This window comes from Colletotrichum orchidophilum, assembly GCF_001831195.1.
Source record: "Colletotrichum orchidophilum strain IMI 309357 chromosome Unknown Scaffold_35.1, whole genome shotgun sequence".
Taxonomy (NCBI): Eukaryota; Fungi; Ascomycota; class Sordariomycetes; order Glomerellales; family Glomerellaceae; genus Colletotrichum; species Colletotrichum orchidophilum.
In genome coordinates this window covers 298,040-325,714 of record NW_019172991.1, presented here as the reverse complement: position 1 = coordinate 325,714, position 27,675 = coordinate 298,040, and the positions used below count along the sequence as shown (strand labels likewise).

The 27,675-nt window shown below is 53.6% G+C and overlaps 9 protein-coding genes across 9 annotated transcripts; 4 read left to right on the top strand and 5 right to left on the bottom strand.

Annotated features, from left to right (window-relative positions):
* Window positions 1-3,172: 3,172 nt before the first annotated feature.
* Window positions 3,173-3,755, bottom strand: CORC01_05183 (ThiS family protein; the record flags this gene model as incomplete). Its single annotated transcript, XM_022616827.1, has 2 exons — window positions 3,173-3,316; window positions 3,480-3,755. 2 exons carry the CDS (start codon window positions 3,753-3,755, stop codon window positions 3,173-3,175), a joined length of 420 nt encoding a protein of 139 aa, XP_022476751.1.
* Window positions 3,756-4,670: 915 nt separating this feature from the next.
* On the bottom strand, window positions 4,671-5,081 carry CORC01_05182 (40S ribosomal protein S28; the record flags this gene model as incomplete). The annotated part of the gene is made up of 3 exons (XM_022616826.1): window positions 4,671-4,732; window positions 4,818-4,901; window positions 5,021-5,081. 3 exons carry the CDS (start codon window positions 5,079-5,081, stop codon window positions 4,671-4,673), a joined length of 207 nt encoding a protein of 68 aa, XP_022476750.1.
* Window positions 5,082-5,793: 712 nt separating this feature from the next.
* On the bottom strand, window positions 5,794-7,188 carry CORC01_05181 (uncharacterized protein; the record flags this gene model as incomplete). The annotated part of the gene is made up of 3 exons (XM_022616825.1): window positions 5,794-6,987; window positions 7,037-7,096; window positions 7,150-7,188. 3 exons carry the CDS (start codon window positions 7,186-7,188, stop codon window positions 5,794-5,796), a joined length of 1,293 nt encoding a protein of 430 aa, XP_022476749.1.
* A 662-nt stretch (window positions 7,189-7,850) lies between these two features.
* CORC01_05180 (uncharacterized protein) lies at window positions 7,851-9,541 on the top strand (the record flags this gene model as incomplete). The annotated part of the gene is made up of 2 exons (XM_022616824.1): window positions 7,851-8,496; window positions 8,550-9,541. The coding sequence occupies 2 exons, from the start codon at window positions 7,851-7,853 to the stop codon at window positions 9,539-9,541; spliced, it is 1,638 nt and encodes a 545-aa protein (XP_022476748.1).
* Window positions 9,542-9,806: 265 nt separating this feature from the next.
* Window positions 9,807-11,748, bottom strand: CORC01_05179 (TfdA family Taurine catabolism dioxygenase TauD; the record flags this gene model as incomplete). Its single annotated transcript, XM_022616823.1, has 7 exons — window positions 9,807-10,111; window positions 10,175-10,379; window positions 10,494-10,730; window positions 10,803-10,897; window positions 10,958-11,280; window positions 11,477-11,551; window positions 11,621-11,748. The coding sequence occupies 7 exons, from the start codon at window positions 11,746-11,748 to the stop codon at window positions 9,807-9,809; spliced, it is 1,368 nt and encodes a 455-aa protein (XP_022476747.1).
* A 624-nt stretch (window positions 11,749-12,372) lies between these two features.
* CORC01_05178 (major facilitator superfamily transporter) lies at window positions 12,373-14,232 on the top strand (the record flags this gene model as incomplete). Its single annotated transcript, XM_022616822.1, has 5 exons — window positions 12,373-12,615; window positions 12,672-12,767; window positions 12,824-13,202; window positions 13,262-13,293; window positions 13,372-14,232. The coding sequence occupies 5 exons, from the start codon at window positions 12,373-12,375 to the stop codon at window positions 14,230-14,232; spliced, it is 1,611 nt and encodes a 536-aa protein (XP_022476746.1).
* A 919-nt stretch (window positions 14,233-15,151) lies between these two features.
* CORC01_05177 (fungal specific transcription factor) lies at window positions 15,152-17,365 on the top strand (the record flags this gene model as incomplete). The annotated part of the gene is made up of 3 exons (XM_022616821.1): window positions 15,152-16,071; window positions 16,124-16,625; window positions 16,679-17,365. The coding sequence occupies 3 exons, from the start codon at window positions 15,152-15,154 to the stop codon at window positions 17,363-17,365; spliced, it is 2,109 nt and encodes a 702-aa protein (XP_022476745.1).
* Window positions 17,366-17,798: 433 nt separating this feature from the next.
* On the bottom strand, window positions 17,799-20,000 carry CORC01_05176 (alpha amylase; the record flags this gene model as incomplete). The annotated part of the gene is made up of 5 exons (XM_022616820.1): window positions 17,799-18,312; window positions 18,395-18,733; window positions 18,851-19,253; window positions 19,365-19,632; window positions 19,767-20,000. 5 exons carry the CDS (start codon window positions 19,998-20,000, stop codon window positions 17,799-17,801), a joined length of 1,758 nt encoding a protein of 585 aa, XP_022476744.1.
* Window positions 20,001-22,857: 2,857 nt separating this feature from the next.
* On the top strand, window positions 22,858-24,297 carry CORC01_05175 (voltage-dependent potassium channel beta subunit; the record flags this gene model as incomplete). Its single annotated transcript, XM_022616819.1, has 6 exons — window positions 22,858-22,955; window positions 23,023-23,045; window positions 23,111-23,177; window positions 23,260-23,347; window positions 23,429-23,989; window positions 24,076-24,297. The coding sequence occupies 6 exons, from the start codon at window positions 22,858-22,860 to the stop codon at window positions 24,295-24,297; spliced, it is 1,059 nt and encodes a 352-aa protein (XP_022476743.1).
* Between the last annotated feature and the right edge of the window lie 3,378 nt (window positions 24,298-27,675).

Genomic DNA, 27,675 nt, shown 5'->3' with positions numbered 1-27,675 from the left:
CAGAGTTGACTGTTCTCGGCAGCTTGTCAGTTGACGTCAATGGATGAAGTGCCGGACAAAAGGCTGTAAAAGACGGACAGCGTTTGCGGGAAGATTGACCCCAGAGATATCCCAGCAAGAGAGGACGGATACAATAGGAACCGCAAAATCAGACGAGCTTGGGGTAGACTAGTCTACCGCTGCGGGGGAGACAAGGCCGAGGTAGACTACTCATCGCTAAGCTAAAATCGTCCGTCTTTGGCTGTGGCCCCCTGTGGGAACATGTTCTCGAGTTGAACCCAGCATGACGCCTCCGCAACTCGCAAGCTCAGTTGCTCTCTTCCGTGTGTTTCCGCCTGCGATATCATATCTGGGCCGGTTTGATGAAGTGATTATGCCGGGACCGCACTGAAGCATTGACAGCTGCATTTTCCTGTGCCCCAAATACTTTCTGGTTAAATGAGAAAAATGTTGCTCGACACGTAGAAACGAGTGCTCTTTGGACGCATGAAAAGCAGTAATCCTACAACAAGTTACTTGTGTGCTCATGTCAGAGAACCACACTTTGTTACGATGAGGCGGTAGGCCAGACCGAAAGTGCAGGTATCTCCGTTTCGTCGATGCAACTTTGTCGAAGAGGGACCCCTGCTCAGGGAAACATCCTCGGCAAAGTATTCCGCCGTACGTATCCGTTCCTTTGTTATTTTTGGGGACGCACACAATGGGCATGCTACAAGTCAGTCTCCCTTGCGTTTCCTCAACCAACTGCATCCAGAGGATGTCTGTGTATGTTTCCACGATAAATTATGACGATATGATATGCCTCGTGATGCCATATGGCGATCTACGCGAGGGCTTCTCATGCTGGCGGGATGGATTTCGCAGCGATGGGGCGATAGCGGATGCGGTAGGCGAACCTCGTAACTTGGTCGGCCGAGAATTCCTCTCTGACCGGTTCAGTGTTACTGATCCACAGGCCCACAATCCCCATGTTCAATGAGGGTGTGGAGGTGTGGATTCGTGGGCGCATGGAGGGTCACCACAATATCCATCCGTCGATACTGCTGTTGGACCGTCAGTCGATCCACGATGAAGTGGAACAGCCCAATTTTGCATGCCATCTCGTCCTGTAACTTGGACCAAGGAGTGGCAAGGCTTGCCATTCTCAGTCAGAGCATTCTTTGACAGACTTTTGCCAAGATACTTATGAGATGAAGTGTTCACGTGAATGCTGACGTGCGTGGGTAAAGACAGCGGAGGGGGCTTTAGTAACCGTACGACACTGGAGAAGCTCCTACACAGATCATCAAGTTAGTGGAACGGTCCTGACCCTACAATAAGCGTCGTGGGTCGTGAATATGCATTTGTGGGGCTCTATAACAAGACGAAGACTCCGAGAAAGTCGCACCGTGTCGAAGCTGGCTATTGGAGAAGAGTCGAGGGGCTGGAGATTCTCTTAGCGTGAAGTTGAAAAAACGGCTACTGCGCCGCTACCTCACAGGGGCTTTTCCTTTTTCGGGATACCCTGTCTACACTATGGTCAGCGCCGCCCAGGGCACTCTAGGCATTTAGCCATTTAGCCTGATTTCAGGCTAAATGACACGCGGTAGTGGTTGATGGAGGGAAGATGGCGCTATGTCGATGGCAGAACATTGAATTGCAGGGTCTCGCTGGTGTATGAACCAACACGAGGGGAGTTGCGCCTTGATTCACCGTTGTCGGCTCTCAGCCGACGCGTTGCTTGTTGCAGACTTGCAGTCGACGACGACGTTCGCGTTCGAGACATTGCCCGCCGTCTTCGTGCTTCCTCTGATCCGTATTGTCGGACGGGCCGACTTCTTCATTGATATGGCAGCCTGTCGACAGCCTAGGCAGCAAGGTAAGGGCATCGGTTGCGTGTCCCGGAACCAGATCAGTCTGCAGGTTGATGATCGCCTCATCTGACCATCATGGCTGTAACCAACGCGCCGACTTCGACTTGGACCGGCAGCCACATCCGAAGACCGCAGATTCGCAAACAAGACCTCCAGACTCCTGCTCGAACAAAGGCGAAACACTTTGGATCATAAACCTGTCGAGATGTAGTTGATTTGCGGCTGCTTCTAAAGGGCAGGGATAATTTATCCATAAATTGCCGGCATGTTGCCGCTAAGGGTGTTGTTCCCAAGGCGCCGATTGCTGGGAGATCGTCGAATCCATGATCTTGGGACCAATTGCTTATATTGCTTGCAGCACGGCGTCCTCCAGGACTGGCCCCTGAGGTGTAGCAGGCCGCAGCACCAAGACATTGACGTTCCTGTGAGAGAGAATGTCAAGCGGCGGTACCTGCATGGTAATCGGTGTTCTTTTTGTCCCGTTGTTGCCGCATGTTGGCTATACCATGAAATAAGATCTCAGATGGACGGAGGTTACTACTTGTCGCCAGTCTCCCAATGCAAAACTGATTTGCTCGGATTGGTATTATTGAAATGGTCCCATTAAAGATTGCAGTTCGCCTTTTCCCAGTTCTCAAAGCGCAAGTCGATTAACGAAGCGTTTTAAATACGCATGTATGAGGATATCCGGCAGGTAATGCGGGTTGATTTGAGGAATTGACAATTATTGCAGACTGCACTTTGGGTGATAGGTGCACGGACTCCAAGTCGACCAGCTCCTTCCCCGCACAACTCCGGTGCCATCCCGTCCTCGTCCCACCGGCAACTTCACAAGCTTCACTTTACCCAAATCGCAATCGTAATCATTATTGGCTAGGCGCGTACTGCCGCTTGTGACGCTGTAACGGATACAAAGAGAGGAGTCCGCATCCCGATGGAAATACTTAGCACCAATGAAGTTTGGCGTCTGAAGCAGAACTTCACGGCCAAAGAATCATCCGACGAGCACTTCTTCCGATGCTGGAACCACCAGGACTGCAAGTTGTGCCTGGCGGAGAACGAATGTAGCTGGTGTCCCATGGTCCGTTTACCGCATGCGCGTGTTCAACGCTAATTAGAACCGGGGTGCTAATCGTCATATTTCGTTCATGATACAGACGTCCGCCTGCGTTCCCAATCCGTACGCAATTCCTTTGCTGGCACCCGCCTATGACGAGAACATTTGCCCGCACTGGGCGGAACGGTGGGAACTGCGCACCAAGCCGCTGGGCTGTCAAGTTTCGACCATCACGAGCCTAACGTCTATAATCTCCATCGTGTCAACGTTCGTCGTGCTCTTGTTGGTGACCCTGGTCGTGCTCGGCGTCCGCTGGGGGAGAAGCCGTACCAAACAGGATCCAGATTGGTGGCGGCGGCAATTTTGGCGATCGCGACAAGCTCTTGGCGGCGAACGCGACCCGTTGCTGGGTCAAAGTCAAAACACAAGAGATGAGACATAGCAGGGGTTACTAGCAGGACGTGCTATACCTTTGGCGACGTAATATAACGCAGTCGCAGATGCGCGGGATCCAAATCCTCTCCAAGTGCGCGGGCTACCGGCAAATGATGCGTTTATCCCGAACTCACAGGAGGAATGATGGCTACTTCATCGCCAGGCTGGATTATCGGATCCTCACTATCATCCTGTCCAGGGATATCTACGTATTCTAGGTTGACCGTCACCAAACAAGACTCCAAGAATCTCTCTTTAAACCCGCCATATCTCTCTTCAAGTGCATCGAAGAGCTTCTTCAAGGGGAGAGGGGCCTGTAACACATCGTATTGCTTGGACGTAAAGGAGCCGGCGCTGGCAAAGAACAGCACGTTGAAGTGGTCCTTGGGTGGCCTGGGGGCCGCAGCCATACTCAGATAAAGCGTGTTGGTCGAAATCTGCAATCTGATTGGGGGTTAGCCAATGCTTTGAAGCTTGAGAAAATACAAAAAATGTGGTTAATGATGTTGGTGTCAGAGATCTTGGTGATAATTGTGATACATCAAAAATGATTCAGGTAATACATGCTAATTTGGATACATCATCCCAACGGTTATAACGAGCAAAAACAGACTGTTTGACTTACCACTTCGCGATGAGACCCTTCCAAGGGTTGAAGGGTAGAGGAGAAGGAAAAAGAAGACCTTGGGAAACCAGAAAAGTTTATACCTGCAAGAACCGAGGAAGTGGGGTAGTCTGGGTGAAATTTCGGTGGCCCCGGTCACGTGATGCAGAGCGAGGATTCTGCCGCCATGCGTTTTTGCAGCTCTCAGCTTTACTTGCGGGGCAATGCGCGATCATAGTGACAGTCGTTGTCCTAAAAGGTCACATGTCGATGTTTGGTCCCCAACATTCCGTCAATAATCCGACCGTTGGGCGAGTTTCTGGGCACGCCAGTTGAAACGGCTTCTTAGATCCTTCAGCGAGGGGGATTGGGTCAATTAAGGAGAATGAATCGCGCAGCAGTAAGTCGAAATGTAGATGGTGCAGAAGATGTTTGATGAATTTTCCCAGGCTGTCCATTGATGATAATCTCGTAGACGCCGTTCCCTTTGCCCTCCAGCGTCGCATCACAAACAGGTACACGAGGTCGTTTCGTGCAGAGTTGCCTCGCGGCTGGTGGGAGAACCTTGCTGTATTCGCCATGCAGAATCCGTTTTTGACTCCTCTAAACACGAAAGCCGTGAGCTCGGGTGACGAAGCCCTCGCAATGTTCCTGTCCCATCCTCAGAACCATGATCCGTTCCTCGTAATGTCCATAACACACGCCGCCGCCGATCGCCGCCTTATCTCAGTCTGCGGGCCTCACGCTCAGACTCGAGCAAGCAAAGGATGTCGTCCTCACGGACTGGAACAAGTCAGTCAGTATTAGTTGTTCGTGGTTCTCGCTGTTCCCCTTTGATGGGGCGTCGCAGGTATTCGTGGTCGCTTACCGGGTCCCTTGACGTTACGGATAATGGAACGGGTCTCGTCGTCCATGAACTCGACGCGGACTTGGGTGACACCACCGCGGGAGCCTATACGCAGTCAGAAAATCTGCCAAAAATTCCTTCCGTCTCGATGTATCGTGGGATCGATCTCGTCGAATAGGCTTCGTTTCTCTAATTTCTCTTTTCGGGGGAGAGGCGGGGCATACCGGTACGGCCCAGGACGCGGGTGACCTTCACAAGCTTGACAGGCTGCTTAGCGGAATCCATTTTGACTGCGGCAAAATTCTACGTCAGTCGGCAAGATCTCTGTCAAATTTCTCGGCGTCGCGACACGTACATATATGTGGTTGCGAAGGTTCTGCTGGGTGGTGGGCTGCGCGGATTGATGGAGGACTGCGATTACGATCTTTTTTTCGCTGCAAAGACTTGTGGAAGGGCTTTAGCGAAAGGAAACCCTTCCACGGTGCGTGCTAGGGACCTAGCATCATTTGATTGGTCTGGATAGGGGCGCTTGGTCCAGCTGATTTCTGCCGCCTTCACCGCCTACCGGATTACTGCTTCGATCCATCGTTTGCACTAAGAGATGGTTCATGGGCAGTCAGTGAATGAATGACTGGCACTATCTGTCCCTGCATTAGATTCCGATGCATCAAAAAGATGGTACCGGAGGCATGCTCAGGAGGTGAGACTGAGAATCTACATGCAATCTGTCAAATTCATAGCGTTTACCAAGTGCTGGTTGGTATGGTTGAATTGGTAGTCTACCTCTAAGGGAAATGCTCGGCTTTTGATGATTGGATTTGCAGTGACATACACGCGTGTTCGTATTGCAGTTGGTATCTGGTATTCTTCAAGCTCTCACACAACAGTTCAACCGTACCAGCCGCACATCGCAGGCTGGATCAGGAGTCCTATAAAAAGTTGAAGTTCGACTCAGTGAATTGATTAAAGAAGGGGTATCTTTGATGACGGAAGCCAATCATGGCAACTTCGCAATGCGTCCCTCCAAATCCTTTACCCATGCCTCCATCACCTTCATGTTCCCGGTCATGGCAGTGCCTCCTTCCTTCATCGCCTCCTCGACCTTTTCCAGGCCGTCTTTCCATTGCTTGAGGTCCGTCGCCATATCCGTTTGCTGTTTTTCAATTCTGCCGAGCATCTCGCTCGCAGCCGCAGCATCAGAGTGAATCGCGCGGAGTGACCTCAGGCGGTCAAGCAACGGCGGCAGGAGAGGAGCGAGATTCTCAATCGTAGGCAGAGTTCCGTAAAGAGCGTTGATCTTTGCGAGTTGCTCCGGGGCCGGCGCGTCCTCGCCAGCAGCCGCGCCATTGCCAAGGGTCTCCTGCGCAGACTTGGCCCCCTGGCGTGCTTTCTCCAACTCCTGAGCTTCTTGAATGAGGGTACGGACCCGACGGCTGATTGTGTCCAGATTTGACGTTGACGCCTGTGACAAAGCCGTGATCTGCTTTTGAAGCCCATCAAGCGTCGGGAGAATGGCTCTTGGCAACCCATTGATATCAACTTCCGGCAAGGCGGTTGACCCTACTCCGATTGCCTTTTCAAGGAGAACAAGTCGTCGGTCAAAGTCCGCGGCTGTGGCAAGAGCGTGGCTTTGTTCGTACGTAGGAGCATAGGTGACAGTATAGGTCGCAGAATTGCCCTGTGCCACCATTTCCTGCGATTCGTCTTGAATTTGCCTGGGTGGTTGAGACCCTGACTGGAGTGAGCGAGAACTGTTCGTATGCGATTCCAAGGTTTTGGAAATCTCGTCCAGAACCTTGCTGAGAGACCCCAGCTTCTCGTCATGATCCCCTGTCGTAGGCTGTGCTGCAGCCTCTTTCCTCTTTCCGTACTCCTCCTTAGCTTCCTCGACTTCACGTTGCAGTCGCGCAATCTTGCGTTCTAAACTATCTTCGTCATCTTCATCGCTGAGGTCGCCGAGTTGCTCTGTACCATCCTGCAGGAAACGCTGGCGTCTCGTTGATGCCTTGTATGATTTCCGTTTGCCATCCACTCGATCCGAAAAGTCGACCCCTGTGGCGTCCACACCCGCCGGAAGGAAACGAGATCGTGCTTGGTCTACCCGAAGTCGGGACCTCGAAATGCCGTTGGCGTCGTCGTCAAGGTCGTCATCGTCGAAATCATCATCGGAGTGCGATTGCCCGGTCGTCGTCTGTGTGCACGTCAGCGATGGCCTGCAGTGTCTGATTAAAGAAACGTACCGGAACGGTGGAGGTGTCATCTGTGAGCTCTGGCGTCTCGTACACGTCCGGGGCCGAGTCCTGAACGTCGTCAGTATCGTCTTCTTGGTATTCGGTGACGCGGATGTTCTGACAAGGTCTGGCAAAGCTGCATATTTCCGGTTCAAAGCCATGACGGAAATTCAGAGAAGAACAGGCTCCTTTGGCAGTTTCGGACACGCTGTCTGACAATGCACCCCTCTCGGGTCGTCGATAAGGTGCTGTTCGTGAAGCTTAATGGGCCAGTTGGAAAATGGATTAATGTCAACAATCAACCATAGACCCCCTGCGCAGGAAGGGGAGCTCCAAGCCCGCCCGCAGTCGTCGAGTCGCCAGGGGTTTCCCGCTAATCATTCATGTACCTGGTGACAAGGTGGGGTGGGGTCGCAGGTAGGTACTTGGCCGGTGCTCGGGCAGGCACGCGTCAAGAACGCGATTGTAGCTTCCATCTTTTCCCCGGCCAGCACTTAACCTCAACCGGCAGCAAAATTTGTGGCTCCGGGGAGCGAACAAACAATTGAGGAGAGCACACTTTTGCCGAGGCTCCATACGAATAAACAATGTCAATTGGGGTCTGACGTCGCCTCCACGCGCATGTTCGTCAGCTTCCATTACCACATCCTAGGGATTGAACAGGAAGCCAGCCCGGCGGAAGACTGATGTCGATCTCTGTGTGAGATGCCTGCTGGTCTCCGCAGGCAGCACTTCATCCCCAGTCCTTACACCTCTTGAGGATATCAGTCCGCCGACCCAACGCCGTGTGAGGTATCATTGTAGCTGTATATCCGAGGTCAACATGCCCCCAAAGCAGGGTACAAAGCAGAGGCGAGCTGGCCTTGCCAGAGACAGCCGCGTACGGCCTTTACTGTCACAGGTTAATGGCCAGCGACGGACGCTGGCCTCCGACAACAGACCAGTAGACCGGCCACCTGACGACTCTGATGATGAGATCACAGACCCAGATTCTTGCAGGGGATTGATAGCCCCTTCGAAAAGCCTACCAAGCTCAAGGGAGGTGTCTCGAGTCTTCTCGAGTACGAGGGCGGATTCAGACTCCGAAGATGATCAAAACACACGGTCATCCCGCGCCGACATGGCTCGTCCTTATTTCGGCTCATCCAAGAAAGGGAAAGAGCAGAGTGAGAAATGGAGTGCTTCCCAGGAAAGCTTGCAAGGGCGTGGGCAACCCGAAGGCTCTGAGGGCTCTTTTTCCACAACGCGTGGTAGCAAGAGAAACTCGCCAGACGATGGGACACTCAGTCCAGCATCGAAGATTAAAAAGGCCCGGAAGATCGACCTTGAAGACGAGAAAGAGGCCAAAAAGTTGCTAGTACGGAAGAAAAGCTATGGTCGAAACGACGATAAAGGACGTATCAGAATTCCTACAAAATCAAAACCCAAGGCTTCTCAAGAGAGACCGATGTCTAAGCAGGGGAGAGAAGGTTTGCTGCTACTTTGAAATGCCAAACTGTTCCACTACTGACGCGCTCATCAGCTCGGTCATCTGCGCCCAAGATGATACAACCGTCGTTCAAAGCATACGACGACGATCCATTCGAGCAATTGTCAAGCAGAACATCTCCAAGGCGCATGATCGATCCCGTGTCCGCGTTCTTGTCCTCTCCTCCTCACGGTTCTGCCATTCCGACCATGAAGCAGGCATCGCTCAGTCCTCATGCATCACCACAGCGAAGTGCCAAGGCCGAGTTCAAGCTTCCATCCGCATCTCTACCTGAGTCTTTGCAGAGTCCAACTAAGCCACGCCCACAACTTCGCAATCTAGGTTCAAGCCCTGAGCCTAACTCTGAAAAGACGAGAAGACGCTCCTTTGAATCCTCGGACTTGGACAGCGACCCCATCCACTCTGTAGAAGCACGTTGCCCTATGTGTAATGAGATGGTCGACAAGGCCTTGCTGCACGATTTCTCAAATGGTGCCCGTCTGCATATCCGCAAGCAGATCCAGTTCTGCCGGCTGCACAAAAAGAAGTCAGCCGAAGATGCTTGGGGTACTCGGGGCTATCCCAAAATCAATTGGGAGGGCCTTGATGCTCGGATTACCACTCACTACGGGTTTCTTCGAAGAATCATCGATGGCGGACCATCTCACTTCGGTGATTTGCTGATTGACAAGGTTAAGGAGGGCAAGAACCGGACGCTGCTCAAGGCAGAAGACAGCTTGACGCCGGGGTACTACGGCCCGCGTGGCCTGCGTGCATTTTCGGAACATATTATTGGTCGCTTTTCATCGGTTTTGAGGGAACGAGCCGTCGACGACCGGCTTATATCGTCGCGTGGTTATTCTAGTTATGTCGAGGCAGTGTTGGTCCCGGAGCTGGCAGTGCAGTTGATATCTGACGACATGGTAGTAGAAGCCGAGGGAGCAAGGAGCATACTCGAGGAAAGCAAGTGGATTGGCGACTTGCTTCACGAAGATACCGGCGATACAATAGATCAGATGAGCGATGATGAGACAACGGCTCATTGAAGGAGTATGAAAGTCGTGGGTCAGGCGACAGAATCGCCAACATGTGGCGTTTAAGTAGTGATTATACATAGCGTGATAGAGCAGGTTTTCCTGTTCACTATACATGCCATGACAAGCGTGAAAACGTCTTCCCAACACTATGTTATTTCATCATGTCTGTCCTGGGCAATGCTAATAGCTTTCGGTCCGTCCTGGGTCTACCAATTCCATCAAAACTACCAACCCAACGCCATTCGTAGGAAACTCTTTTTGGCTTATCAATTTTTCACAACCCCAATGCCTCTCGCCTGCCCGTGCTGTTCAAATCGAGATACGGCGCCTCGCCCAGCGACGCCACGCGGTCGCCTGCCCTGGCCTCGACATAGTCGTAGGTCGCACAGTGCCACATACTCCTGTTGTCCCAGATGGCGAGGTCGTTCTTGCGCCACTTAAAGCGGACCTGGGCATCGTGGTTCTGGGTGACGAGGTTGAAGAGGTAGTTGAGGAGGACGTCGGACTCGTCCTTTGTGACGCCGTTGATGCGCTTGGTGAAGCCCTTATTTACATATACGGACTTCCATCCAGTCACCGCTGAGTATTTTGTCAGCCGAGTCTAGGCCCTTGAATATTGACTAGGAAGATAGGATCACTTACGATTGGTACGGATTACGGGGTGGATGGACTTGAGCTCGGAGCCCTGGTTCAGCGATGAGCCGCGGAGGCCCTCTCGGATGGGGTTACCCAGCCTCCGGGCCTCCTCATGGAAGAATGTAGCGTCGTGGGTGGCCGTCAGTCCTTCGAGGAACTTCTGCATGGCGGGGGATAGTCTGTCGTAGATCTCATATCCAGAAGCCCACAGCTGATTTCAGCGGATCTCCCAGTCAGCCGGGCAAAGTCCCATATCTGCAATGCAGCTGCAAGGGTGATGGCGAGCAAGGGAGGGGTTCCAGGGGATAGATGAGATGGGACGTACTGTGTCACCACCGGTGGTGGGAAGGGTGTGTATCTTGAGCATTGCGTAGTCCGAGGGGACCTGCTCGAAAGAGATGTCGGTGTGCCACCCGGCGCTGGCGAAGCGGCTGACATCGCTCAGTTGGTGGGTGAGGCCGCCGCCCTTCTTCTGCTTTTCGCTACTGATGACGCTGATCTGATCACCGAGCTCGCTGCCCTCCTCCGTCAGAGGATGGATGTGAAGACCTGACGACTCGGGCTGTTGGGGTCCAAGTTAGGGGCTGGACACCGGTATGGTAGAGGTGAACTTCATCGGTTGCATTTGACTTACACATCCGGCAAGCTCTGTGAGTCGAAGGCAGAATTCCTTCATTTGGTTGGGTGTGACATCCTGGTCTCTCAAGAATACAACGCCGCGCTGAGAAACTGGACTGCGTGTTAGCAGAATCATTGAGGTTCTTATGATGAGGAACCGGGGAGACTTACTTGTGACGGCCAAATCTCTGATGACCTGGTCGTCTGCCTTTAGGAGATCAACCACCTGCAGACCCTCATACTCGCGTCCAATGACAGGGGTGAGGTCTGCGTTTTTGAAGTTGTCCAGAGAACCGGAGTAGACGAGCGGCTTGCTCAATCGGGGGCGGGCCACCGAGTTCCCGCCAACAATGTTGGCTCCAGCCCAGCCGTTTGAGACCGCGGAAGGCATGTCGTTGTTGATCTTTCGTGATTTTACAGGATGTGAGCTGGTATTGTCTGATGCAGAGCGCTTGAGAGTATCGTTGATCTTATTTGGGGGAAGATCTGATAAGCTGGGAGATTGTGAGAGAGATTTATGCTAGATTTTATGTCCGGAGCGACCGTTATGTCCTTACTTCTCCACGTACGTATCACAGGAGCCTCTTGTTTCACTTTTTTTTTTTTTTTTTTGCTTTCAAAGCGAAATCGGGGGACCTGTGAATGTGATGGGGTGAGGCGGGAAGAAGATCGTCAGACATTTTCTCCAACGGGATCGCCTCCTCGTCAGTGCTGGTCGTTACGGAGGCTCCCGACCGGCGGGCGATGGCGCAATCGCAAAGCTTCCTAATTCAGCGAAGTCTGTCAGCCGTGGCCAATCAGCGGGGTGGGGACCCTCTCCGGAGACACACTTACCATCTAACCCCCTCCTCATGCTCGTCCTTCCTTGCCGTCCTCGTCGGAGAATCTTTCGGACTTGTAGGCGGCGCGGCATCATCACGTCTTGACTCTGGCACATTAGATACCGGGGCTACCTTGCCCATTGGCATATTCCCCCGTTCCTTGTCACAAGCCTCGCCCGCGCGGCGTACACCGTCCAAGAACAACAAAACAAGAACGAACGCAACGTGAAGCCGTCTTTCACCAGAGAAAAGGGCAGCTGACATGTAGTCAAAACTATGTTGACGATGACATCGCCGTTGGCCAAGACACGGTACAAGGGCGCATTCCGAAACCCGGGGTTGTAATCGGTAGGCGGAGAATTCTGGGGTAAGGTTTTGGAGACCGCTCCGGCTCAGCCATCCGGGACCCACCGCTGTCAGCAGAAAAGTTGTCAACACCATCTTTTTCGTCCTTAACCCCTTGTCCGACCTCATGGTTCACCTCCACTAGTATGTGGGTTTCCTCGAAGACGCAAGACCGAGCATAGATGTCGTGAGCCATGATCTGCTAGCCTCAATTAGACAATATCAGAAGTTTGAGGAACGACTATTAAGTTGAGCATCAAGAACGTCTCGTCCTTGCGATAGGCGTCCTCATGTTGATCACCGTCGGTTCACGCTACCTTTTTGTTTCCCTTTTGCGAAACGTCGGGCAAGTGTGCTGCGGCCTCCTCAATTTTGCTCACGAGCTCGCCTTACCAAGCGACGGCAGCAGCAACAGCAAAGATGGCCGACGTCGAGACGACCACGAAGAAGATGGCTAGCGACAACGGCAAAGACGTCACGTCCATCTACCAGGACTCGGACGCGCCCGTTGTCGGTCGTGAGAACATCTCTGACCTCGTAAAGCCGCATGAGTCTTACGAAGGAAAACACAGATGGGATCCCGCCGCGACTTGGACCGCGGCCGAGGAGAGGAAAGTGGTTCGCATCACAGACATCAAATTGCTGACGATACTCTGTATTATGGTATATAAAGTCCCATGTATGGCTCGAGAAACCGCTTTTTGCTAATATTCAACCAGTTCTTTGGCTTGCAATTGGACCGAGGAAATTTGAGCAACGCTCTGGCAGATGATTTCCTCAAGGACCTGAAGCTCAGCAGTGACGACTACAATAACGTGAGTTGCAGTAGTCTTGAGATTCGGGCACTGAATGCTAACTTGCGCTTCAATAGGGAACCACAATCCAGCTAGTCTGTTTCTTGGTTGCCGAATTTCCCATCCAGTTTCTCACCAAGCGCTTCGGTTTCAAATACGTCCTGCCGACCATGATGATGATGTGGGGAACTGTTTCCTGGACGCAGGCCTGGATCACGACCCGCGCCGGCTTCTATGTGACGAGAGCCCTCATCGGCGCCTGCGAGGGCGGCTTCATCCCCGGTACCATCCTCTTCGCGACTTACTTCTACACGTCAAAGGAGCTGTCCGTTCGGCTGGCCGTGTTTTGGTCCACGCTCAACGTTGCGCGAGTCATCTCGGCGCTGCTGGCGGCCGGCATCCTTAAGATGCGCGGCATAGGGGGGCACACGGGCTGGTTCTGGCTCTTCCTGTTGGGTATGTGATCTGCTCTTCACCTTCTTGTCTCTCGTGTCCGTCGCTGACTAGCCCCCAAGAGGGTCTCCTGACTTGTGTTCTGGCTATCGTGGTAAGTCTGCCGTGCCCTACCCCGCTTTCTCTCCTCGAGGAGGTGGAAAGGATTTCCCACTGACCCATGTTGTTGCAGGCATTTATCTGGCTCCCCGCCTCCCCGACGAATACCAAGACGGCCATCTGGAGAAAGCCCTGGTATACGGAGAGACAGGAGGTTATCATGATCAACCGTATTCTCCGCGACGACCCCGCAAAGGGCCTCACTGCCCTGAAGGAGCCCATGACCTTCAAGGACATCAAGAACGCCTGGCTCGATCCCTCAATGTGGGGTCTGTACTTGATCGGCCTCGTCGCCTACATCCCGGCAACGCCCGTACAGGCTTATCTGACCCTCACCCTCCGCCGTCTGGGCTTCACGACCTTCAACTCCAACATGCTCACGGTCCTGTCCGCCGTGCTGCAAATCATCACGATGCTCATGCTGGCCTTTAGCAGTGACTACTTCAAGGAGCGCGCGTTCCACTGCATCTTTGGCGAGCTCTGGATCATGCCTCTGCTCATCACGCTCCTCACGCTGCCCGATGGCGGGCGGGAGTGGAGCCGGTTCTCGGTCATCACACTCATCTCAGGTTACCCTTACTTCCACCCGATCGTGTCGTCGTGGATCTCGGAGAACACGTTCGATGTCAAGAAGCGCGCCATCTCGGCGGCGACTTACAACGTCATCGTCCAGATCGGGTCCCTCGCAGGTTCGCAAATCTACCGCGCCTACGACGCACCGTACTACAAGCGCGGCAACACCGTCTGCGTGTCCATTTGCGCCTTCAGCCTCGTCGTGTTCCTAGTGCACCGGCAGGTCCTCGTGCTGCTGAACAAGCGCAAGGAGCGGGCGTGGAACGCCATGTCAAACGAGGAGCGACTGGCGTACCAGTGCGATGCGGCGGCGCGCGAGCAGGACGGGAACAAGCGTTTGGATTTCAGATTTGTCTATTAGAAGACTACTTAGGCGAGATACTCTGTATTTGAACGAGTACTTCTGAAGTAACAGGCATTAATGGGCACTATTATGAGTTTGGATACCAGTCTATGGGAAGGACAAAGTACAAGTAATAAGGATAGTTGAGACAAACTCGGCTTGAGGGCATGCGCTGGTGACTCGATCAAGTAATTTCCCTACGTCTTAAACCAACATGATAACCTCGGTGAGATCAGTATACTATAACAACGTCGTGCTGTCGTGCTGGTGTTCTTCTTAGAAGGGCGCATTTCACCATTTTGTTTTCTTTGCTCTATAATTAAGGTACTCATGTATCCGTACAATTACCTAATAATGGAAGAACGCTCATTGGCCCCGTCTGATATCCCGGCCTGGACCAAATCGCTGGGAGGTCGGCGGCCTCGACAGCGGTCAAGAACCCGAAGTTGCGGGGAAATCCAGCGCCAAGGTCGTTGAAGGGCGCCACTTCTTGCAACCCCAAGCCCCCTTTCGACTCAAGCCGGCTCCACAGCTCCCCTGGTCGGCTTAGCGCATCGAGCACACCATCGGCCTCGACTCCACTCTGCACATCTTAGACGTCCACAGCTCTTTCCCATCCCCAAGACGAATTCTGCTCAGAATACCTTATGCCAACACCGCCTGAATATCGCAGCCTTGCTTTGTAATACTCCCACTTCCTCATAGGCTTATCACTTGACCCATCCACTTTCGCCTGAATTTTGGCAGTCTCAAGCAAGCCGGCCATCCTGTCAATACCTGGGACCCCGTCTGGTGCAGGTGACAGACTCACACGTCAAAAACACAAACCCGCGTACGCAAACGTAATTCTCGGTGAATCTCAAGCTAACGGCGGGCGGGCTGCCATGACACGGCACGAGTAGGGCGAACTGACGTTCTCCCCTCCGCCTTCGCGGACATGTCCTCCGGGCGCAAGATTGGCAAAAGAGCTTGTGACGCGTGCAAGATCCGCAAAATCAAATGCACAGAGGTCCCGCCGTGTGATGGCTGCGTCGCCATCGGGACATCATGCACCTTCAACAAGGTCCCCGCCACTAGGGGCCCACGGAACTTGAGGGCGAAGACCATACGCCAGATTGCCCAGGCCCAGAAGGAGACTGCTGCTGTTGCTGTTGCCGCGGGCGCCGCCGCTGGTACTGCGTCCTCCGTCTCACCGACCGGTGACGGGGCAGCCGCTTCGACCCCGGCCGTTGCTGCCGCCGCGCCTTCGGGGGCGCCGTCCTCCTCCCGTTCCCCCTCATCCTCTGAGGCAGGATCATATGAAGGCACGGGAAGCGCAGCCAGTGGGCAACGGGTCATCAGGCAGGAGAATTCCCTGCAGTCGCAGAGGACCCCGAGCGCATCACTGGTCTTGAGGCTATGTATCTATCGCCTGCGTCTCTTCCCCGTGTGGCCTATCATTGCAGTAGAGGAGATCATGGCCTCGTTATCCCGCGATGCAGACGATCTTGAATCATACGTCTTGGCCAATGCCGTTGGAGCAGCCACCATTGCTCAGCTCAAGCTGGCTACGACAGATAATGACGACCCGGCAACGGCAGGCTCAATGGAGGCCGAGTGTCAGAGATCGAGGATGGTGCTCCAGGAACGCGAGAGCGGCCCGCCCATGAACCTCAACTGGCTGAGGACGTCCTTCTTTCTCCACGTCTACCACGAGAATCAGCAGCCTGGAGGGGCCAAGTCGCTTCTCTATCTTCGAGAGGCCATCACTATTGCTCAAATTATGGGACTGCACAAGGAATCATCGTACATGGCTCTGCCCTTGGCAGAACAGCAGATGCGGAGGAGAACACTGTGGCTATTGTTTGTCACGGAGAGGTTTGTTTTGCCCCAGATGGCCATCATCGAGCTGCTTCTAACATAAAGACAGAGGTGTGGCCATGCTTCACAAGCTTCCCGTGGCGTTGAAGTCTAATACCCGTTTTCCGTCACTGGACGGTTCGGGGGTCGGCGAGGACGAGGGCCACATTCTGCCTGCATTCAAGAAATTGGCCGATCTCTTTTGGATTTTTGATCAAAGCGGCGCCTTTGATATCCTCCAAAACTCGGATGACGAAGACGCCCTGTGTTCCATGGCGGACGGCCTCCAAACAGCCAGTAGAGCATGTCTCGATGTTGTGCAGCAGAAGCTCCAGCAGATACCCCTGGACTCTGACGCCAGCAACGATGTCCAGCGAGCCGACATTGTTGTGACTCGTCAGTGGATGCAAGCTGTGCTGTGGAAAGTCACCATGAATCACGGCCGCGCCTGGTCTTCCAACCACAATCATCCCGTCACTTCGCTATCGCACCCCATTCAGATCGCCAAGGAGTTTCTCCAGTTGATCTCACAACTTCCGAGTACGGCCATTGAAGCCCACGGCCCTGGAATTGTAGGCTTATACCATTACCATCCTCGCAAAACCCCTTGCTTACTTGGTTCTAGGAGTTCAAAATTTACGAGATTGCCAGCGCAGTGACGGACGCCGTTGCGAATAATTTCCGTCTACCTCGCGCCTCTACAGACGGCCCTAGAGACATCCTCCTCCAGCTGCAAAGAGTCCTCGCCTCCTGTCGCGGTGGCAACAAGGCTCTCTTAGAGATGCTCTGTGCCCGCATAGCAGAAGTCCAGGAAGGCCCGCTGTTGATAATGAACAGAAGCCCGACGTCCAGGGTCCTTGAGGTTGACGATGATCAATGGCGGGACGAGAGGAATGCCGCAGCCAACGGCCAGCCATATATGTACACGACCATCAACTGCGTGCCTCACTCGAATCAAACCTACGTCCAGTCACAATCAAGCTTCATACCAATGTTTGACAAAGATGGTCCTGCTGCGCAGGGCGTGGCCGATGGCAACACAGCTTCAACATCACCTCAGCGACAGGGCGTCGGCAGACCCGTCTGGGAACAATCCCAGCAGATGGGCCCTGGCACTCACGATTTGATCGATCAGCTGCAGCACTTTGACGGTTCTTTCAACACCGTCGAGTCCAACGGCACGCTTGACATGCTCTTTGCCAACGGGGCCTTGTGGGACAACGTCGCGAATGATGACTGGATGGTCTCGGTGCAGAGTAATCCGGGCTTGTTCCACAGCCCTACACAATCTTTGCAGAGGACATATGAGTAGCTTCGGTATTAGTGACCGAGCCTGACTAGCGCTGCCTGTCACCTCGGGGTTTGTCACTATCCAAGACTGCTCAAGGACCTTCTGGATCGAAAGATGTTTTACGAGCCGGAAGAGCCGACGACACACACCGGAAGCACTTGAACTCAAGTAACACAGCACTACGCGTCTTAGCCATGGCTGAAACCACCAAGTCTGGAGTCCATGCAGTGATACCGCCATGAAAAGCGTGGTTCCCAAAACCGTTCACCGTAAGTCGTGCTGACGTTCCCTCTCCTTGGCCGAGATTCATATTTGACTGCCCGCTAGATTTCAAATTCGTAGAGTGACGAGAACTATCTTCACGGCCTGAGATGTCTGGATGCGGAACGCATTAGTACTTCGAAATTTTCTCTATGTTTTGTACTTTTATACCCAAAAATATGTAGGCCGCAATCTAGGCCAGGAGCACCACCACTCCCTCGTACGGTCCAAAAGAGACCTTGCCCCCGCTAAAGTCCTTGGTGGCCTTGCCGCCGTTGGTGACCAGTACCTCCTTCACGTTCTCCCCCTTTAGGCCCTCCCACTCCACCGTCTCGGTCGAAAAGTTGCACGCGACAATCGCCACGGCACCGTCCTCGGCCCGCCGGGCGTACGCCAGAATCCGCTCGTTCTTCTCGTCCACGAGATCAAAGTCTCCGTAGACAAAGATGTCGAGGTACCTCTTGCGTGTCGCGAGAACCGTCTTCCAAAAGTTGAAGACGGAGTTCCGATCCGAGACCTGCGAGGCAACGTTGATCTCCGTGTGGTTGGGGTGCACCGTCATCCATGGCGTGGCCTCGACTGTCGTGAAGCCCGCGTTGGCGTCGGCGGTCCACTGCATCGGCGTCCGCGCATTGTCGCGGGACTTTTTCTGGTACTGCGACTTGAGGAACTGGAGGTACTCCTTGTCTTTTGAGTCCTTGTGCAGGCTGATGTGTGAAAATGTTGTCAGCTACCCGTAAACTCCCTCCTTGAACTAGATTGAACCGAAGTTTGGTGCTTTGTACTCACTTCCAGTGATTCAAACAGTCAATGTCCTTGTACTCCTCCATCGGCCACTCCTTGGGCACGTTGACCATGCCAATCTCCTGGCCCTGGTATACGAACGGCGTGCCGGCCTGGAAGGCCTGGAACATGGAAACGGCCTTGGCGCTGTTGGCGCGGTGCTCCGGTGCATCGTTGGCGAAGCGGCTGACGGAGCGTGGCTGGTCGTGGTTCTCGAGGTACAGGGCGTTCCAGCCGTTGTGGTCATACATGAAGCGCTGCCACTTATTGGCGATGCCCTTGAGCTCCGCGAGATCCCATTCCTTAGCGGAGAACTTTCCGTGGGGGCCGATGTCGATGTCGACGCTGGAAAAAGATTCTTGTTAGCAATGCCTTACGAATTATTTGGGGGGGGGGGCTGCAAAAGATGGTCTGTGGTTTGGGGAACGAGAATTGGATTTGGGAAGGGATGATGAGGCTCACAATTCAAAGTGGAAAATCATGCTCAGCTCCCCGCGGTCGCCGTTGACGCTCTTAATCACCTCGTTGAGGTCCCTGACGCAGGGCATCTCGCCGACGCTAAAGGCGTCGTATTCCTGCAGGATCGCGCCCAGCTCTTTGAGGTACTCGTGCAGCCGCGGGCCGGCTGAGTAGAGCTCGGAACCGGGTAAGACCTCCTGCTTCGAGTCCGGGAAATCCTGGGGTTTGCTGACAAAGTTGATGACGTCGAGGCGGAAGCCGTCTGCGCCCTTGTCGAGCCAGAAGCGCATAGTGTCGTGGACGGCGTCGCGCACTTTGGGGTTCTCCCAGTTGAGGTCGGGTTGCTCCCGGGCGAAGAGGCGGAGGTAGTACTCGTCCGTCGCTTCGTCGTATTCCCACGCGCTGCCTGTATTTGTGGAAAGTCCCACTGTCAGTTATCAAGTCATACAAATCGTAAATCCCAAAGCTCGAGGACAAAAAGTAAAACGGCTGCTTTGAAGGATGCTGAAAGACTGACCCTGGAAGTGGGAAGCCCAGTTATTGGGAGGCTGGCGGTTGCCCTGGGCGTCGTACTTTGGCTTGCGCCAGATATACCAGTCGCGGTAGGGGCTGTTCTTTGAGCTGCGAGACTGTTTGAACCACTCGTGCTGGTCGCTGGTGTGGTTGACGACGAGGTCGAGCACGAGCTTCATGCCGCGCTCATGTAGCTTATCCTTGAGAGTGTCGACGTCGGCGACGGTGCCGTACGGCTCGTGGATGGTCTTATAGTTGCTAATGTCGTATCCCTGTTCAAAATTCCATCGGTTAGTCTGCTGTCGAATCTGATTTCGATTTTTACTGTCTATATGAGCATGGCCTACGGCTGCCCACAGATCCAATCGGAACCCTATGACGAACTCGGGATAGGAGCCCAACTCACCATGTCAATCTGGGGACTCTCAAAGATGGGGCACAACCACACAATGTCGACGCCAAGGGACTTGAAGTGGTCGACGCGGTCGATGATGCCTTTCAAGTCGCCTACGCCCGAGCCGGTCGAGTCTTGAAACGACGCAGGATAGACTTGGTAAACGGAGCTCTCTTTCCACCACTTGCGGAGCTGTCTCTTGGGCGGTTGGCTGCCTGCGCTGCCCGCGACGACGTATCGAGCCATTGTCAGCGATCTAGTGTTGTAGATTTACGAGGCGAGGTAAATTGGGTGCTCTCCGAGCTTCGAGGCTAGAAGCTGTATGCCGTTTCGGTAAAAGCGATCACGTCGAGATTGGAATTCTTTCCACGGCTGTCTTGGACGCACGCAATACAGCAATTGACCTGAGACCAAGAAAAAAGAAAAAGAAAGAAATTCTATAAGAAAGAGCCTTGTGTCTTATACGAATGAGGGGTTCTGCGAAAGACAGAGTCGAGGCACTTTTAAATGTACAAAGCTCGGGCTCTGTGGTAAGAAGTGGGAGGGGAGCTGTTTGGTTAAAGCAAGCTTGGTCCGTTGGGGCTAGCGAGAGTTTCTGCGAGTAAAGAGAGGTCCCGGTGGCCAATTGGAAGAATTTGGAGATGGAATTGTAGGCTGACAAGCTGAGTAAGGCGAAGCCAAGTACGACGTTCCAAGGGCCAATGCTCATTCAGCACGAGACACGAGACAAAGACACAGAGCTCTCGCGCGCGCGGACTGGTTTGTACGTGTAAGGAGGAGAGAGAGGTACGGATGGAGAAGAAGATCGGCGGGTTGTCACAGCCAAACTTTTTAGTTACTTGGCTCTCTTGCCGTGGGGAACGATTTGATACGCGGCACACGGGGAAAAAAACTGGAGGGATCGGAGTTCAGGCGAAAGAAGCGAGCGAGACAAGGACAAATGAGGTGATGAGAGGGAATCGGATTCTGAGAGCTCACCCCCTCCCCTCCCGAATCGGAGGTCGAATGATTGAGCCTGTGGGCTGGGCTGCCCCTCCAAGGACGTCTTCGTCATGCGGGGCAACTTTTCGCTGGGCTGGGGGCGGGCTGGGTTGCGGAGGTTCCGCTCTGCCCGCTCTGCGGTAAGCTTTCTTATTTTCTGTAGTGGTAGGGGAGAAGACACGTGGAAACCATGAAACAGACGCGCGGCGAAAGGCATAGCTGATGTAGATATACACGCCATTACGTTCTGTCGTGTTGCAGGTTGAGAAGGTCATCTCTCATGTGTAACATGTGTAACCTGCTGCTGGAAGCATAAGGTAGGGTAAGGTAGGCAAGGTGCGGTGGTGCCGGGACCCTTCCCAGTGGATGTGGCCCCGCCGGCGGTGCTCACGAGCCACCCCCGATCCCGTCTCCGAGATTTTTGCCGATTCCACCGGAAGAATCCACAAGGGTTTTCGGCTGGTTGGCTTGACCTTTAGTGGTCCGGAGTCCATTGCGGTTAGGAATCCGGAAGAGGATCTAGAGGAAGTGCGGCGATGGGAAAGAACCGGGCTCGCGCCTTTTTCAAAGTCGTATACTTATGCTATGGTACAACGCCAACATGCATCGAAGAAAACAAGGCGCTTGAACAGATATAAATAAGGTTCTCTTGATTAGTGGGCGTTATGAACTAATAAAGACCGATTGCTAATACCAAATCAGCGCTCTGAAAAGCATCCAGACCTCAACAAATCGGAGCTAGACCAATATCTTTGACCCGTGGGTGGCACGTCCCCAAGCTCTACTGAACTCCTTTTCTCAATATTGGAAGATTCCGAAAGGAATTGGTTATACTCGACACGGAACTAATGCATTATACGACTCTGTAAAAGTGTCAAGTTCAGTTGAGAAGACAGAGCCATTCTCATCCCTTGTGTGAACTCCAAGGGTTACGATACGCCTGCCCCTAGAAGACAAGCCCGGAGTCTCCACCACCGCGATGTAGGCCGGCCTGGAGCCGGAGTGGATTTCCGCACGGGTAATACAGGGGACACGGGGCACGTAGGTAGGATGCTGGACTCGGGGACCAAACGGATCTTGCGGATGGCAGAAGGCGCCGGCATGGAGCTGATGGTTCGCACATGGCCCTCGTCAGACTGCTGATGAGAATGGAGCGGTGAAGCTTGGGGCACGTGAAAGACTCGCCAAGAGCGGGAGGACATCGAGCTATGCTGTTCAGTAAGCATTCTAGGCACACGTGGATCGAAGCCAGCCTCCACGTCAGAATGTCGGAGGCTAATTCTGCCAAGTCTCACGAGAAGCGCCTGCCTGATGCCTCAGGGTAGGTAAGCTCACACAGCGATTATTGACGAGCGCGCGCTATAGCTAGCACCTTGAATCGTGAAACTGCGTCGCCGCCGGCGACAGACCGGCCGGCTTTCGACCGCAATGTGCGGACCAGCATGGTACAGGGGTCCGTCAGTGTCTCCAAAATCTCAGGTCGTGGGCTGCCGCTATTATGCGTTTGTAGGTATCTCTCTGCGCCTACTCCTATCCCCCAAAAGGATCAAATACTCCGTATTGCATATCCATACATAACACACTCACAGCATCTACTAATTGCTGGTTCGTTATACACTTTTTTTAGTATCTGTATCTGTACAGTGGAAATCTTTGGAACTACAACGATGCATTGTCCCACATGCAGGGTCCCCAAGTATGCCAGCAGCTGCAGCGCACCGCGCCGCACTCGCAGGTTGTGCTCCAACGGGTGAAGACTCCGAGTGAAGAGGCCATTGGTCAATGCCGAGCAGCTGTCGCATGTCTGACGTAGTGGGGTTTGGAGGGGTATGCAATATCATTGTCCGATAATATCTCCGCAGGCGGGGGGTGCGGGGCAGCATTTTTTGGAGCTTTCATGTGCTAGAGGAGAGGAGAGCGAGGACGGAGGATGGAGGGGTAAGGAGAAACATGGAAAAGAAAAAAAGTAGATGAGACACAGCGTGAGAAATGTAAACAAAGTATCTTATCCTTCCTCGTACTCCCAACTCAGAGATTGAAGTGACGACGCCGACGAAGAAACGACCGAGATCTCTCCTAGATACCCTAGCCTGCACCGAAAGAAGCGACATCACAGAGCACCATGGCGTGGGAAGAGCCGAGAAAGACGGGGATGCAGTACCGCCGCCTGGGCAACTCGGGACTTCACGTCTCGGTGCTGGGTCTGGGCGGTTGGTTGACGTACGTAGCTGACGTTCTTCTCATATGATGCCAAGGACCTTTTGCGCTGACTGGCAGACAACAACAGCTTCGGCGGCCACGTTGGGAATGGTATGGGCCGGGACAATGGCAGGAAACCTTCTTTTGGCCCGTCGCTAACGGTTCCCCCCGAGCAGAACAAACGTTTGCGTGTATGAAGCAGGCCTACGACCTTGGCATCAACTTCTTCGATACCGCCGAGAGGTGATTCAAAACTCCGTAGAATCCTATGCAGCTGCGGCCTGAGTGAGCGGAACTAGCTAACCACGCCAATTTGCATTTGCAGCTATGCGGGCGGAAACTCGGAGATCATCATGGGCCAGGCCATCAAGCAGTTCAACTGGAACCGTAACGACATTGTCGTTACAACAAAGGTGAGCAAGCTGAACCAAAAGGCCCTGTATCACTGTATCAGTGGCAGGTAAGGCAAAAAGTTCTAACCTGGTGGGGAACAGCTCAACTGGGGTGGCGCCAACGGAGAGGTCCTCGTCAACAACCACGGTCTCTCCCGCAAGCACATTATCGAGGGTCTCCGCGCGTCCCTCAAGCGCCTCGACCTCGAGTACGTCGACATCGTCTACGCCCACCGACCGGATCGGCTGACACCGATGGAGGAGACAGTCCGCGCATTCAACCATGTCATCGACAAGGGCTACGCCATGTACTGGGGCACGTCGGAATGGAGTGCCGACGAGATTGCCGAGGCGTGCGGTATCGCCAAGGATCTCAGAATGATCGCGCCCGTCGTTGAGCAGCCCCAGTACAACATCCTCGAGCGCCGCAAGGTCGAGTATGAGTTCCAGAGGCTGTACCAGCGCTTCGGCCTCGGCCTGACCGTCTTCAGTCCCATCAAGATGGGCCTGCTGAGCGGTAAGTACAACGACAACCCTGACGCGCCCCCGGCTGGAAGTCGTTTCGCGGAGGGCAAGGGCGATAAGTTTGTCAACTGGGCCAACAAGGAGTGGTACGGCAACGACGAGTGGAAGGCACTGATTCAGAACGTCGTCAAACTCAAGGTGAGTTTTGTTGTTTATCACTCCGGGTTGTCAGCGGCGCCCGTGACTCGGCGCGCGCGTGAAAGCTGACGGCAACACCCAATCAGGTTATCGCGGAGAAGCTCGGCGCGACACAGTCGCAGTTGGCCCTGGCGTGGTGCCTCAAGAACCCCAACGTTACCTCCGTGATCACCGGAGCATCGCGGCCGGAGCAAATCGTCGAGAATGTGGGCGCATTGAAGGTTCTGGAGAAGCTGACGCCCGAGATCATGGTCGAAGTCGATGCCGTTGTGGGAGAGGTCAAACTGGACCCGGCAAGACAAGATTAGAAAATGGCGTGTTTTTTTCTGAAATTGTGTTCCTGTGCGTTTTTTTGGGTGGCGTGGATTACTGGCATACCATATCTGGGAAACAACGAGAGGTTCGGTACAAAAAAAAAAAAAAGGCAAAAATCTTTACCAGCTCGATCCATGCTCGGCCACGTCCAGGCCCATGTGATGGAGTGTTGGACTCGCTCTCTTACTCGCTCTAGACCATTTCACGGGACGCTCGTGGTAAGCACTTGTTCAGAGGAACTACCTTCTAGAAGCTGTGGACAATACTCTTGAGTAAAAAAAAAAAAAAAAGATGTGGCAACTTGGTCTGACTCCGCTTCGGCATATGGGCTTGTGCTCCGCATTGGTTCCCAAAGGATGCGATGGGATGACCGGAAAGCTCCTCCCAAGGCAATATTGTCCAGACGGGATTGACATGCTTCGAAAACAAAGGACAGTTGCAACCCCTCGAACCAAATGTCTTGACTCGGGAGCCCACGTAGATCTTCAGGGACCACAGAGGGTGTAACAACGCATCCTCTGGCCGGTGCTTCGACTCGTCGATGAAACTTCGTATCGCGTGTTGGTAATATTAGCTCGTAGGGTCATACCAGGCTTCCAAGCGTGTTATGCCAGCTGATGAGTTCAGATCTAGACCCAAGAAGGTTATCGATCTTCCTGTCGTCGTTGCGCCTCGCGAATCGTCCGACAGGGAGGGTAGATGTTTGGGCATAAGGTAGTCCGGGGACGGAAAGGCAAAACCTACCGAAGGTACTTTGTCATTTTTTTGCCATTCGCAACGACTTGGCCTTGCAACTTCGTACAAACAGAGTTGAATTTGACGTGCCTTGATCAACATCTCAGCTGACATGGTGAGCAAAAGTCGACCAGTATGAAAGAATCGCTTGGCTATCATGATCATTGCATGGCACAAAGTTGTAGCAGCCGTGCCGATGCATCCTCCTCCAATGGTGCATGTGCAGGTGTTGTTGTTGTTGTTGTTTTTGTTTTGTTGTTGATATTTTTGGTTTCATTATGGTTGTCCTATGGTTGTCTGCTTTACATATCTCGCATGACCAAGACGGCTAGAATCATGAGATTGGGGCGGCTTTGATGACGGCGAACTCTGCAGCAACGACCCGTGTTCGAGGTGTGCTGAAGACAAGAATGAGGTTGTAGGCGCGGCCTGTCCCTTACGTAAGAGCCGGTGGTGGTGCACATGGTAACGCAGGAACGGGAAGAGGTGCATGGATGACCAGGCAGAGTACATACGTAGCAGAGGCGAGGTGGTGTTGGGTGGCCCGAAAGCAACGAAACGAGGGCTCTCCACTGAGCGCATTGATCGCCGTCTGGCGGCATTCGTCTTGTCCATAGGCAAGACATGTGGTGTCACAGAGTGGTAGGCCGGGATAGGTGGTGGAACCGGTTGAGATTGGCGTTCTTTGGAAGCAGACGCCAGGGTAAGATACGAGTATAGTAGCGAAAGCGACGAATTTGGTTTTGGGTAGGGTGACCGAAGGCTCATGGTTTGAGATAGCTACAGCCACAGCTTGGTGCAGAGATCGAACTGCCAAATAAGATGTCAGTATCAGGCCATATTGACGCTTGGAGGTGGTGCTGGGAGAATAGAGTTTGGGCCTTGAACGCCAAGACGATTAGTGCCGTGAACGATGGTTGGGAGTGTGGGAGTGCAGCATTGACAGATCAGCAGAGTTGCTGCGTAGAACAAGTAGAGTGGTAGAAGACATGTGGCCAAGCAAGGAGGGAGCTCGCTGGTCAAGCTGTGTGAGGTGCTTGCTTGGATGACTTAATGAGCGAGCAGGGTCAGGCAGCGGACGGAATGTTTGTGGGCGATGGTGCATGGGTGGGTGGGCAAGGTGCAGCATGCAACCTAAACCAGCCATAAGGTAACGGAACTGCGTCCGTGGAATGACAAGAGTGCCAAGGGCCATGGTGGGAACTTGGGGAATTTAGATTTGATATTGACAGAAAAAGCTAGCAACGCAACGGGGTCGTGACTCTGTCATCTAATTGGCAGACGGGCCACGTCCGTGAGTGAGGCTTTCGATTTTGACAGTCACCTCGCGACTGACGGACGCCAAGGACGGGCGCTTGACCGGAGTCGGGCATGTATCAAGGTGGAAAAGCCGTCAAGGACCAAGACATGGCACAGAGTAGATGCCATGATTAGGGTATGGATATAGATTCGAATACAGGTTGAGTGATAGTAAGGTAGAGCTCGAGACTTGCCCAACCGAGCAACGCCATGGTGCGATTACGGGCATGCAATTATAGCAACACCAACAGCAGCAGCTTTACAGCAGCAGTGCTGAGATGGAGTCACTGAGCTGGACCTTGCGTGCCACGCTATGCTCAGACGAAGTGAGACTGAGGTCAGGGGATTGAACAGCCAGACAGGAAATATTGACTGAGTAAGGCGATGCCCCCGTACTTGGTACATCGAACACGTGTGCTAAGAGGTCCATGAGTCCATGTTGAGATGCGAGCAGGAGGCGGAGGCCCAGTCAAGTCTTTAGAGACAGAATCTCGGAAATCATCTTGGGCGGTGAGTGCCAGAGTGGTAAGGTAGTCTTTTCCCCTGCCAGCCCGTTCCTTGGACGGTGACACTGACCTCTGCTCAGCTCTGGCGTCGCGAGTCGCGAGTCCGTTCCTTGCGAGGTGGACGGGTGGACGGGCGGGGCGGGCGGACAGTTGACGTTTAGATGTGCTCTCGGTGGAAGATGTGGAATGCGAACGGACGATAGGACGATACTTGAGGTGTCCCAGGTTGCTAGCGGGAAATGGCAAGTCTCGAGAGGGCCTCCCCCCCAAAACATGTCAGCCACCCACAGCTAAACAAGCCGCAAACCAACCATGGACTTGCCCTTTGCCCCACCCAGATTAGGTGTCATCCCTGTCCGCTTCCATCTACCCGACATCTTGTGCAGGTGGTCTGTGAGCATGTTCCCAAGGTAAGGTACCTGGGCACCTCACTTGCTAAGTATCCACGCTATCTCAGGTCAGGTAGATACCTACCCCATCTCACCTCAGTCAAGATGACCTCAGACACTAAATGGAAGATATTGTCACACACACCCGCCACGTCGACACGCAAGGTATCGGGGAACACTTTGATTTTCTCGAACCGAGGGCAGCGAAGCTTTGCCTTGCCGAACGGCGCAAAAGACGATGCCTTGGACGTGCATCGACAACACGTGGTTTTTTATATCTCAACGCGTGATTCCAGCGTCTCGACATAAACTCATTTGTTGTCTTTGAGGCATCCGGCCCTTGCTACTCAATGCGACGTGAGCCTCAGGTAGGAATACTCCGTACTCAAGGTAGGTAGCTGACAGAGGTGAGGTGCCTTGCGCAAGGCGAAGCGAAACAGGA